General features: G+C 43.6%; 1 protein-coding gene across 1 annotated transcript in view; it reads left to right on the top strand.

Annotated features, from left to right (window-relative positions):
• SLC25A46 (solute carrier family 25 member 46) overlaps positions 1-13,938 on the top strand; it is a 196,898-nt gene that overhangs the window by 113,021 nt on the left and 69,939 nt on the right. Inside the window, exon 3 of the mRNA XM_086961009.1 lies at positions 10,823-10,880. Within this exon, the coding sequence (XP_086817135.1) occupies positions 10,823-10,880 (58 nt within the window). The remainder of the gene's footprint in view (positions 1-10,822; positions 10,881-13,938) is intronic.

Below are 13,938 nucleotides of genomic sequence, written 5' to 3' on the forward strand. Positions count from 1 at the left end.
AACAGGAATCCACTGTATTTTCTTTTAGAAGTATATTCACCTGTCTTTACAAGTGCATGCAGCACCATTTACTTGAAGCTTTTCTGTGCAAATCCTTTTTCTAGTGAAGTGACTTTGCATACATAGAGCACCATTTTCTTGAGATTTTCCTTGCAAAGTATACTTCTAATGAAGTGACTTTACAGACATATGTCTTTTTTTTTATATTGTTCTGCTGCTTTGGGCCATGTGTATCAACACATTTCCCCATAGACACAGAATGGGCAAAACACTTTGATACATCTGGCCCTTTTGTTTTTTCTTTCTGTGTCCAATAGTGACTTATATCTTTAGGACAACCTCATCTTATTCTGGAAGTTTTGCACAACCTCAATTAACGCAGGAAGTATCGCTTGTTATTTATTTTTATTTTTTAAATGTATACTGAAGCAAATTCCTCAAGGTCCAAAATATCAGGAGATGTCAATTTATCAAATCTTAAGATTAACTCTCCGAAAGAATTTCTGGCGACTCCTGGAGAACCTGTAGTGTCATGGTTGGACTGGAAAGAATATTTCCTTAATTATATAGCGAACTTAGAAGATGTTAATGGTATATTTTCTCCTGAGAGAAAAAAAAGAATGCTTTTGTATTCTTTAGGTCCTGAAGGGTTACGTATATTCAATGAATTGCATAAACACGAAAGATCTGAAGGAGAATTAGATGTATTTAAAGCAGCAATGTTGGATCTTGATGACCATTTCTCTTCTTCAGTGTGCATAGCAGTCACTCGAAATACCATTTTTTCACAGGAAACAAGAAAAACACGAGTCAATAGAAGAATATGTATCAGCGTTAAAGAAGTTTAGTGAGTAAGTGTAGGTTTGCACAACTACATGATGAACTCATACGTGACCAAGTTGTCATGTACACTAAGAATACGAGTTTACAGAATAAATTGGGGTGGAAGGTGAAAGTTGTTTGAAGAATATTATTGTGATGGTGAAAAAAACCTAACTTTCTGAACGGTGTGCTAAAGTTACACTTTCCCAAGATGAAGAAGTTGTTGGGAAGGTTGTTGAAAAGAAAGTGTCATACAGAAATTATAGAAGTACAACATTTGACAAGAAGAAACCAAATAATCTTGAAAGGAAAAAATTGGATGGTACTGAACAAAAGAAGTTTAGCAATAGAATTTGTTACAGGTGTGGCAGTTATTCACATTCTGCGGCTTACGAGAAATGCCCGGCTAAGTCTGCAAAATGTATGGAGTGTGGTCTAATTGGACATTTCTCTAGGGTGTGTAACTGCAAATCTAAGAAAAAGTCAAAGGGAAAAGTTGCCTGTTTACAAGAAGGGGATGATGATAGTTCGTCAACCTCTAGTGATAACAAGGTACAGGTTAATCTTGTTCAAAAAAATAAAGTGGTACTAAATATCACGAATAATTCCTCTTCAAAACCGTTGTCAGGTTTCGCTTGGTGAAATCCCAGTCCAATTAGCTGCAGACTCAGCGTCTCCTTTTAATATTGTGTCACAAGATATATGGACAAATCAGTTTGTCAACAAGATTGGAGAATGGTTAGAACCTAACAACGTTTCTGCTGAAAGTTTCACTGGTGAAAGAATCGATATGTTTTAGGACCTTAGTTTTCCATTTTAAAGAGAGACAATCTGTCGGAAAGTTGTACATAGCTAAGAAAGGACCATCGGTTTTGGGATGGAAAGATCAAAAATTGCTGAGTATCATTCTTAATCCGAATAGTAAGGATCAGGTCTTAGTGTCGTGTGATGGAGAGGACACTAAGAAATAGTTTCCAGAAGTATTTGTGGACCGTATGGGAAAATTAAAGGGTTTCACCCATCAGATTAGTTTAAAGGAAGGAGCTATTCCTAAAATTCATAAAACAAGGAACATTCATTTCATAATTAGGGATGAAGTCATAGGGGAGTTGGAAAAAATGCTTACCAACAAAGTCATTGAATCAGTAGAAGCAGCCGAATGGGTTTCTCCATTGGTCGTAGCCCGTATGTCCAATGGTAAGGCCCGTTTGTGTGTGGACTTAAGGTATCTTAACAGCAATATATTGGTCGACCAATTTCCACTGCCAAGAACTGATGAAATGCTCTCTTTGACTAGGAATGCCAAATGGTTTTCTACCCTGGGTCTTTCAGCGGCGTACCACCAGGTGGTGTTAGACAAAAGCAGTAGACAATTCACATCTTTCTGTACACCTTTTGGGTGTTATAGATTTAAACTTATGCCGTTTGGTCTGGCATCAGCCGCTGCAGTATTTCAGAGACTGATGTCAAATCTATTTAGCCACATTTGTGAGGTTTTATTCTTTAAAGACAACATTCTGATAATGGGAAAGGACAAAACACAACATGATTCCGTCTTGAGAGAAGTTTTGTCCGTCCTCAAAAACAATGGGTTGATTGCTGAAAGCAGTAAATGCAAGTTTGCTGAAAAATCTGTCACATACTTGGGCCACAAAATTGGTGGAGCTGGCATTAAACCCAAGGATAGTTTAGTAGAAGCCATCCTCAATGCACCTGCACCTAAGTCAAAGGACGAATTGCGATCTCTCTTAGGGTTGGCACAATTTTATTCGAAGTTTGTCAGCAACTTCTCACAAAAAACTTATGAGCTGAGTTTGCTGATGCAAAACAAAGTTACTTTTGAGTGGAGTGATGTGTGGCAGAAATTATTCAACAGCATTAAAGAAGCCATTGTGTGTGCTCCCACATTGCAGGGTTTTGATCCACAAGCTAATACCATTGTCACTACTGACGCCAGCGGTACTGGTTTAGGGGGTGTTCTGTCACGAGTGTCTAAAGAAGGCAAAGGAGTTGTTATAGCTTTTGCTTCTTGTTCTCTGTTTCCAGCAGAAGAGGAATATTCAGTTATAGAACGTGAGGCATTAGCGTGTGTATGGGCCATGGAACATTTTAGAAAGTTTATATGGGGAAAGAAATTTCTTTTGAGATCTGACCAAACTACTCACCACTGAGGGTCTCTCCAGGGCTTCAGCAAGAATTGCTAGGGTGTCTGAGACTTCAGGATTTTGTATATAAAGTGCAATTTGTCCCTGGAGCAAAAAATGTTATTGCTGATTTCCTCAGTAGACTTTCATTACCCCTAAAGGAGATGACCCTGATCCTTGGTGTGATTTGTGTGTAGCTGGTGTGTTTAATGACACTGCTGGTTTGTCTAAGAGCGATTAGGAAGAAGAATACAAAAAGGATGACATTTTACTAATAGTCAAAAATAGGATCATGAATGGTTGGTCCAATGATTGTAAGCTTAATCCCAAATTAAGGGCTTTTTGGGAGGTTCGTGACGAGTTGAGTGTGGATGGGGACTCTGTAGGGGAGGGCAAATTGTACCTCACTTAGGCATGAGAGCAAAAGTTGTGGACATAGGCCATGAGGGACACCCAGGTGTATCTCACACCAAAAGAAATATTAAGGCTTTGTACTGGTGGCCTAGAATTGATTTAGAAATAGAAAGGCATGCATGTGCTTGTATCAATTGTGAGTGTTCGGACAAAACACTAAAAACTCTTAATCCGCCCATGTCATGACTTAGTTGCCTGAATTTACCATCGAAAATATCGCTTTAGATATAATGGGACCTGTAAATTGGCAAGATGGTGTCACTAAGTACATCTTGGTCCTGGTTGACCTGTTTTCTAGATGGCTTGAAATAGATGTGGTCACTAGAGTAGATACTCAGTGTCATTAATTTCTTGGTAAATTGTTTTTTGAGAGAGGGTTTTCTGGCTTCCATATTAACTGATAATGGAGTTCAATTTAAATCTGACTTAATGAAAAAAATCCTGATCAATACTGGTATCGAACAGAAGTTTACAGCTTTGCATCATCCTATGGGTAATTCTGTTGTAGAGAGAGTGAACAGAGTTCTAAAAGGTGTCTTACAATTGGCAAAAAAAGGAAACAAGAATTGGGACGATGAATTTAACAAGGTGATTTGGTCATATAGAATTACTATACATGATACGGTTGGAGAAAGTCCTTTTGGTTTGACGCGTGGTTGAACAAGTTAAGCAGTCCATTATCAATTCTCAATGTAAGACTAAATTGTATTTTGACACATGGTACCAAAGAAGTGAGTGTGAAAGTGGGACAATGAGTCAGAGTTAAATCTGGAAAAAATCTGGCAAACTGAAATCTAGGTTTTCTGATGCCAGGGTCTTTACTAAAGTCATGAAAAACACTGTTGAACTCAATGTTTGCAGTGTACATCATATGAGTCACATTGCGTTATCAGGTGATACCTCAGTGGAAACAAAATGTGCTCTGAAGAGGGAAAGAGATTATTGGTGGTTGACAATCCTACTGGGTTATGAGAAAGCAAATGAGTCTGGAGTTCAATTGCAAAATCCTTATTTATTAGAGTTTCCGCAAGCTGCACAAAGTTTGGATGTTGGTGAGAGTGTGGAGTTTCCTCAAGGGGAAGAAGGTTGTGGTAATCATTCTTGTAGTGAGTTGCAACACTTTGATTCTCACAATCGGGTGTCTTTGGGAGAATCAAGTTCGCAGCAAGGTATGGTAACTGAAGACAACTTTGTGGAAAATAGGTCTAGTAAATTTGGAAGACTTATTATTACTCCAAAGAAGTTTGATGATTTTGTACGTTTTTAAAGTATAGTTTTTTAGGTCTTGCGCCTGCGATGCATATGGCGAAGCCATATGCCATCGCGCAAGCGGGATACTATAGTTGCCGGGTCTGCTTCCCAGGAGACAGGAGACTGTCACGCGCACGCTCAGGAAAGCGATCGGAGCCGGCCGCGCGCGCACGTTCCCAATCTCCTGTCTCTCTGTTCACTAAAGTGGTCCTGTGCCATGAACACAGCTTCAACATGACCGCGCTATATTTTTCAACGCTTCATTTTGTTACTACTTGGGCATCAGATGGCAGGCATGGGAGGTGTGCGGGGGAGAACGGGGCAGTTTTGCCAGCGCACACCAGCCGACCTCGGAGACGCTGCTCTCTTCAGGAAAGTCAGAAAAGGTTTCGGAAAGCTTGGCCTGTCTCTCGTCGCACACCAGCCTCTCCCTCTGCTGTGATTACTGGCAGCACCTGGCCTTACACAGCACCAGATGAAAGCTGCATGATGCATGGGCCTTTCAGGTACCGCAGGTATGCAAAGGAGCGCACCATGATTATGTAAACATGTGCATTGTAGTTAGTGTCATGCTAAAAATATGCAATACCGGCATCCATGCTGTTTAAAAAGACAACGCTGTAGAATAGTTAACTTGTTTATTTTGCGGTGTGAGGTGCTTCTGTGTGCGCATATATGCAAAGATTTGTGTCTCTCCGGGTGATTGTTGCCTGTGTTTCATGCACAGAGTGTGAGTTCTATACCTTATCTGGGTGTGTGTGCATTTGGCATTGTGTGTGCGTACACTGACATGACGTATGCATGTGTGTGTTCAAGGAGAGTGTGTGTTGGTGTATGTATGCTTGTTTTCATTATTGGACTCATCCGCCTGCAGAGGATTCTGTGCTCAGAAATGACTGCTTCAACTTAACACGAGCACGGTCACACAGTGCACAACATTCCCATGTGAGCAAAATAAAAATGAAGGGCTAGATTTCGATAAAATCCCGAAAGTTCAGTCCCATAATGCTGGTGCGCACCCAAGCTGCCCTAACAGACCTGGACCATCTGTTTTCACATCTGCGGCTCGACTGTGCTGACAGCAAGCTACTTACAAGCGTGAAAGCGCCGGACGAGAGTCCAAGCTTCAAAACCAGCGCCCAAAGCCCTCAAAGGAGTCCTTTCAAGAGGTGACACCTCGCTTCAGACAGCCCCATTGCCTGAAAGATGGGATGGGTCACCTTGTGGGCTAAAAAACTAACATTTCACGCCAATTGGGCCTGAGGCCACCCCATCAGGGAGTGACAAGGGCCTCCACAACGGCGCCAGACGGACTCTTACGGTTCCCAGTTTATTCGCCTTCCCTTGACCTTTCATTCACATTTGGTCGCTGCCAAGCCCCACCCCAAATCGGCATGTCAAAAACAAAAGTAATGTATCAGCCTATTCAGAAGGGAAAAAAGAAATATACCCCCTTAAAAAGAAATAAGTGCGGGAGTGTCAACTGCTGAAACCTCTTTTGCACAAACACTTTGTAATATATATATATATAGTTATTAAAGTCGGACATTCAGCTATATGTCTGAGCTGTTTCTTCCAGCCTATAAAGGCAGTCTGCAAGCAGACAACCCTTCAGCCCTGGTGATGTAAGGGTTTCTGCTAGTGCAATCCATCAACTGTTTACAAGTGCGGGCCCATAGCATGACCTCTGACCTACAGCAAGGGCACCCTAGCGGTGAGCACCGCCCTCTATCTACTGCGTGCCTGGAAATACTAATAAGGTCAAAGCTTTCCCCCTGCTGCAGAACAAAGGCAAATGTTGTAACTGGGCAATCTGGGCTTTATAAGAAGAACTACAGCCAATTTGTATTTAATGGCTTTATTGGGGGACAGATCAATTTATTTCCAACTGGGCTATATTATGACCGGGCTGTAATAACCATCCGCCGGACCGCCTGGTGGGAGAGCGTTCCGATCCCGTCTGACCAGGCAGAGGACTGCACCACATTTATGGGTGCCTTTTTCGACCCAGCCATAGGGAATGGGCCTGTTTTCAGTACTTGCATTAGGACCAATGACACACTTGCTATGCCACTGTGAACAGGTCGGATTTCATACAGGGATGCAGAGAGGATGAAAAGCTCTGTGGTCCCATTCAGTGTATAGCTTTGATCGACGGGAACATTGACAGGCTGGTCTTGCGATGTTTTTACTGCTGGCGGAACTCTGCTCCCGTGATTGAATGTAACCGGTTCAGAGCCGTGAAGAAATCCATTCCATTCCACGTTTATTTACCGTTCAAGCTGTTGGTTTCCATTGTAATGCCATGAGCAAAATTGCACCATGAGACTGGCAGAAACACAAATAGTTTTTAAATAGAAAAATGTGACAAATCCAGGTTTTGACAGCTCAGTTGGCCATATCGGGAGAACAAAGTGATACTCTTTGATAGAGTCTATCTTTCAGCTTCAACATTCCTCACGGCGCTGTGACTGACCACCCCTCTGAGACGCCGTAGCCGGCCGCCATTAGACAGCGGAGCTCTGAACCCGCACGGGCACTAAATTGAAAGCAAGAGGCCAAGTTAATACAGGAACATTTTAAAAGCAGTAAGGCGTCTTTAAAGCGAAACCCTAGCGTGGGTGTCACGTAACCTTTCTTCGTCAGTCCCGGGCGGATGGGAGCCTATGACTGGGGCTGTCAAAAGCAGATTTGTGAGAGTAGATGTACTCACTCAGGATGGGGTGGCATCTGAGGCAGGGGTAATAGCAACTTTGACATATGGCACTTGTGTTGGGCTGTTTCTCTGCTTTTAGCAGTTGTGTGCCCAGCAGTAGTAGTGCATTCAATGGTAAATGACAGAAGGAGATGTTATAGCACAAGTGGTTGATGTGATGATTACAAGTGTTGAAGCAGAGGGGGTGGATGTGGTGACCACAGGTGTTGCAGCAAGGATGGATGGTGGTCATGGTGGCTATACGAGTGTCAGCAGATGTGGTGCGTCCTGCCATGTTTGCGGTCCATCTGATGGACATGTAGGTTGGTGACTTTGAGCGGCTTGTGGCTCATTTTCATCGTCCAAACTCGCCTCGAGCACCCAAACAATGGGGCAGCCTCGCACCACACTCCATCCCTCACCCCACACTCCATCCCTCGCTCCACACTCCATCCCTCGCCCCACACTCCATCCCTCGCCCCACACGCCATCCCTCGCCCCACACGCCATCCCTCGCCCCACACGCCATCCCTCGCCCCACACGCCATCCCTCGCCCCACACGCCATCCCTCGCCCCACACGCCATCCCTCGCCCCACACGCCATCCCTCGCCCCACACTCCATCCCTCGCCCCACACTCCATCCCTCACCCCACACTCCATCCCTCGCCCCACACTCCATCCCTCGCCCCACACTCCATCCCTCGCCCCACACTCCATCCCTCGCCCCACACTCCATCCATCGCCCACACTCCATCCCTCGCACACCCTCTATCTCTCTCTCTCACCCTCCCTCTATCTCTCTCTCGCCCTCCCTCTATCTCTCTCTCGGCCTCCCTCTATCTCTCTCTCGGCCTCCCTCTATCTCTCTCTCGGCCTCCCTCTATCTATCACCACAGCATCACTCAGGGGCACCACAACATCACTATGCGCTAGTAAAATGCTTATAAGTACAACAGTAACTTACAATATTATTATAATATAATATTATTGCCAACATTGCTTAATATTTTGCAAAAGCTATCATCTTGCAAATCATCTTTATACACCAATACAGACTTTGCTAAAAATTTAATGCAAAACATTGTGATATAAAATGCCAATAACTCAAACTTTAATGCTGCGAGACCTATTGCATTACAAATGCTTGTGTTATTTATTTAAAGTTTATCAACCCTTTCGATGCTCATGACGAGCTCAGCTCGTCATGAGGCACAGTTGAGCTGTGCTTATGACGAGCTGAGCTCGTCATGAAACCATAGTATTCAAGCAATTTCAGCACAGGAGGGGAAAAGTCACAGCAGCCAAAGTGTTAAGGGGGATGTGTAGTAATGGCATATTCCTTTAAGGTATTTCTGTGTTAGAACTACTACTATGTAATAGAATGTTGTGTATGTAATGGAATGTCATGTTCTCTACTGGATTATAAGAATGTTACAATTCTTTCTTCCAGCAGTTCCCCAATGAGCTGTATGCATTTATGTACTCTACTTATATTCATTAAATGCATTCCTCTGACTTTTCAAGTGTGACTACTACACCTAATTATTTCAACTGCGAGACCACTACACCTGGCCCTGCCCCACCTGGCCCGGGCTTCCCTGACTCCTCCGGCGTATCCTCGGCAGCTGATCTCCGCCCTTACCACCTCCAATCTTATTTCGGTGAGATAACTCTGACTGCACGTTCTCTCTGCAGCACGGCCGCCGGGAGATTCGCCTCTGAAGCTCTGTTACGGGCGATACACTCACTGCATCCCGGGCACTTCCGGCAGGACGGACGGATCCGGGCGCCATTTCCTTGGTGCCACGCTACGTCTCCTCGCCTGAAGAGCAGTCCGGCTCTCTGTGCCCCAGCAGCGTCCTACACCGCCTCAAAGCTTTGGCCAGGCTGGGGGTACAGTCCTCCCTCGGTTTTGTGCTAAGAAGGGGAGAAAACACACTTTGGGGCAGACTTGGGCACCCAGGAGCGGGGAGACGAAGCAAAGCACGTCCTACCCGCTCACCTTGTTGGCCACGCCCCCCATTCATGCCTTTTATAAGTCACCACTAACAATAACTTTCACTTCCTGGCACCTTCTAATAACGCTCTTATTGAGGGTAAAGCATAACTCTGATGTTGGTCTTTTCACCAAAGATACCATGCTCCCAGCTACCATGCTATTATTTAGCCAAGAGTTTGCTTTATTGTGGTCTTTATTGTATAACAGCTGGGAGCAGCAAAAACAGTCATACAGCTATTAACAACCACCTGCCCTAACAAAAAAACAGATGTTAGCTTTGCAATTGAATAGTTATGAAAATTGAGACCGATTGTGTTTTCCAAACTTGTTTCTGTAGTATTTTTTGCAGGGTCTACCTAGTGCATTGTTTTTGTCTCTTTGTATTGTATCCAAAAACGAGTAGTGTCACATTTTTATGTTTTTAAACTTTAAAGTGGACTTGTGAATATGTCACTAAATATATGGCTCCGAGACGCTTGTCTTGTGGGTTTGAAGTTGGGCAGGAGTCTCTGGAATACATAGCAAGTTTGTGCTGGAATTGCGAACCTCGGTAGTATTGGGTTTCGACAATAGCACCAACTGATCATAACTGCTTTGAGACTGCATTAACTGTTTTCAGAATGTCTAAGACATTCTAGCCACCATGTCATCCTTCCCTTCTGTCCTTGCAGCCGGCATTGATTCACACTCCTAAGGGAGTGGGCAAATCCTCTTGTTTCTCTTCCACAGCAGGCACTTCTCTAATGTGACGTAACTAACATATTAACTGGTGCACTTCCTCACAGTGGTTGATTTATCACCACACATTACACTCCTAACACATGCAATGCCTCCGATTTAATTTGATGCTTTTATTCATCAATAATGACCCCCTGCATTTCTGGGTTGCATCACTGTCACCTTCCCCGAGGCACAGTAATAGGGTTTTCCCACTGCTCATCCCTACCTTTGAGGGGATGCCTGAAATGTGTGACTTGTACTTCCATGGTAGGATTTTCAAGATCCTCTCAAAGGTAGAATAGGCCTGCAGCACACAGGAACTCCATGACAGGCCAACCTGACATTTTTGATGGGTGTTATATGCTTTCCGACCTGTCAATATACCTGGATGCATCGAAGGCAGCTTTTTTATTTTCTTAAAGGTTCACAATGTGCCCTATTTGCTGACGATCCACGCCCACGAACTGAAACGATGCGTTCCTTTGCGTAATCAGGACGCAGGTTAAGGTTTTGCTTATCATGTAATTGCGCTCACTTTAATCTCACCGCCCTTTTCATCATTGTTGTATCGATTAGGTTGTTTTGCTACTCAGCAGAATTTTGTATGTTGTGCTCCCATGGCAGAAAATACCTTGGGCTCCTCCCAACATGTTGCATGCTGTAATTACATAACTGTTTTACCCAGTGTCACATTACATATATCTTAAAATACATCTTGTATGGTTTACTGTTTGACGAAATGCATACATTGTGTTAATCTACTTTGTTTTTTAAGTTTGTTTACAGAGAATGTCCTGGCCCATCCTTGTATTGTTATACGCCGCCAATGTCAGGTAAATAATGCACTTTTGTTAGTGTTTTTTTTTTCTTTTAGGCGGGGTTCGTCCATCCGAGCACTCTGAATATGTTTTTTCTCTATCCCTTGAAAAACATTTTTATTCAGAGATGTCCTAGGGAGGCCCTTCCTTCATACTTATGTGCAGGCCTCACCTAGGCAGATATGATGGCTGTTGTGGTAGACATATAGTACTAAATATCCGTCCTTTATCAAGGTTAGTACAACTCATTCTGGAATTAGGAGATGCCTTAAGTATTTTTAAGTTGTTGTAGTGCTGAGGCTTTCTGTTGTATTTTTTTTGGGGGTGTGCAGGTTTGTATTACGTTGGGATAGACAATGTCAATTGCTGGTCATTTCGTCTTTAGGTTAGCGTGATGTAGCCAGTAGAGGCTGCTACCGGGCAGTAGTGGTGGGGCATTGTGGTGGGAGGTTAAAAAAAAGAAAAAAATTACACTTACCTTCCTAGGGCCTGCCTCTCCTCCGTCCTCTTCGTTCAACAAAGCAGGAAGCACTCATGCTCGTGATTCCCCTAGCCAATCGCGACAATGCTGTCCCCATGACAGCAGCGTCATGATTGGTCTGCGCATCGTGGCCTAATACGGCCGGCCAAACCATCATGCACACTTATCACTCTTCCTCCTGCTCTGCCGGCAGCACAGCCCGCCCATTTACAGAGCCAATAGTGAAAAATAAAATGATAATAGCACTGTTATCATTTTATTTTTCCTGTGGGGCAATGCTCCTCCGCCTTAGCGGAGGTGCCGCCGCTGCTTTTCTGTACATTTGTTGCTAAACACTATCAGTTTTGAAGGAGTTTTTATTTCTCTGGCTTCAGCTGTACATCCCTGGATGGAAGGAAAGTTCAACTATGTCACTGTCTACGTACCATGTATTTTACCATGTTTATTTCCCAGGAGTTGACATCCGCATCAAAGGGTGGATCAGATGCTGATGAGAGTCTGTTTACAGAAAATTAATGACAATGCGAGGTTCAGGATCTCTCAAGCTGTGATCTGGGGGGGTGCACCAAGTGCCCCTCATAGTTGACAGTAGAGTCTGATTGCTATTCTGGATATAACAAATAAAGGTTTGGGTATCATACTGCCTCTTGTGACTCTTTAGTATGATCAGAACTTTTTGGGTCAGGCGTTAGCCAAGACCTATTGTTTTTAGCTAAAAGATATATACTCTACATACTTTCAGAAGCTTTCATCTGCCTTCTTCATCCATTGGTGGTGTTCACATTTTGTTTTCTCCCACCACAAGATACAGCATGGGGCTATGGGGTCAGCCCACTGCAGCCATTGACTTACCTGACTGTGTGTGACGGCATTCCTCTATGGCACAATAAACACATCCACCGAAGTAGTCCCTTTCAATGCCAGGGACTACTGTTTTAATAAGTATTTACATGGGGGAAGGCCTGCATCTCCCCAGCACTGTTAATAGACACTTATTTGTCACGTGTCTTTGTACAAAAACCATTCACAAGCAAAGGATTGCAGGGGGACTTCTTTTTAGCTATTGGTTTTTCTTTTTAGGATCGGTAGCTCTGTCTGCACATTGAAGTCATTGTGTCTGATTAGGGTACCTTACAGCATCTGAACTTGATTCAACATCTTCAGAACTAAGCCTCGTCCGCTTGTTCTAGTTACCCTGGAGGGTGGTTTGTACAAATAGAGCATCTGGTTATCCAATTAAACAAACTTCCATCGCACCTCCATCCCTGGGATGATGCACATTAAACACAGACTGACCAGAAATAAGACATCACAAAAAGTTAGTGAGTGAGGAATGATTGATCTGTGTTTGTGGGGGATTTCGTTTGTGCGAAAAACCGAAGGAAAGGAATGTCTACTATAGGACTTAGTGGTTCATTCCCCAAACAATTTGAATATTGTGTCTGCATGACACAAATTTGTGCCTGCAGAGGAGTAGTTACTTGACATTACCTACATCAAAGAGGTCTCCTTTTACATTCTTATTGTCTGGAAACTCCGAAAACACCCATATTTGTGGCTCTTTTATTTTAGTATCTCATTACCTTGTTATTCGGCATCCGATTCGCACTAAACCGACTGCTTAACAGTTGTAACATTCTCAGTGTATCAAAATTAAATAGGCATTGCTCTCCTTGATTGCCTGTCTCATGAACCATTGAGTCACATTACTTGCACTACCATGTACTTTGGGCAGCCGTGAGCTCAGTGCTGCATTTAAGAATCTTACATGAACCAAAATGGAGGAATAAATTACTTACTGGTCATCAAGAAGTATGTGAGGGACTTGTTCCTCGAGTTGTTTTTCCAGGTGTCTGCCTTTGATTGTTATACCCATGAAGATTTCCAAAGGTTTGCTGTCACTTACTGCTTTTTGCATCTTTGTGGTCCCGTATGTCTGACCCTTGGTGCTTCCCAAATGTCTGGATTAGCAGTGAACACCGCCAGCACGGTGAAAGTTAAGACCAAGACAGTTTCACAGACATGAGACTGAAATCCTTTTCTTACCACCATTTCCATTTTTTGCGATCTGCGTTTGTCATGTGTTCTTGCTCATTCACTTACATACCACTCCATAGGTGGAATTGTACAACTAGGACTTTCAAATAAAGCACTATGAAGTGGCCTTTTTTTCCCTTTCCCTGGTTATTGGGTGTGCTCCCCTGCCTCTCTGTTGGGAGGTGTGGGAAAAGAAAAGGGGGCCAGGGTGGGTGAGAGGAGAAGAAACAAAGAAGAAACAGGGAGCTGGCAGGTGGGAAAGATAAGCAATATGACTAGGGGTGGAATGGGGAAAAAGGAACACGGATGGGGCTGGGCTGGTAAGAAGCAACTAGGGAATCAGTACTGACGGGCCTCTCGCTGCTGGTGCTGTGATTGAGGCAGGGGAAGAAGAAATAAAAAATAGTACCCTTATCACAGCACCAGCAGTGGATGGACCCTAATCTATATGAATGCTCCACCAAAAGAAAAAGAAGTGACAGCTGGCATGCTTGCCTAATTGGAAGGCAGCAATAAAGCATACAAATTGTAAGCAATGGGCGGGCTCCAAGCCTG

This window comes from Lissotriton vulgaris, chromosome 3_1, assembly GCF_964263255.1.
Source record: "Lissotriton vulgaris chromosome 3_1, aLisVul1.2, whole genome shotgun sequence".
Taxonomy (NCBI): Eukaryota; Metazoa; Chordata; class Amphibia; order Caudata; family Salamandridae; genus Lissotriton; species Lissotriton vulgaris.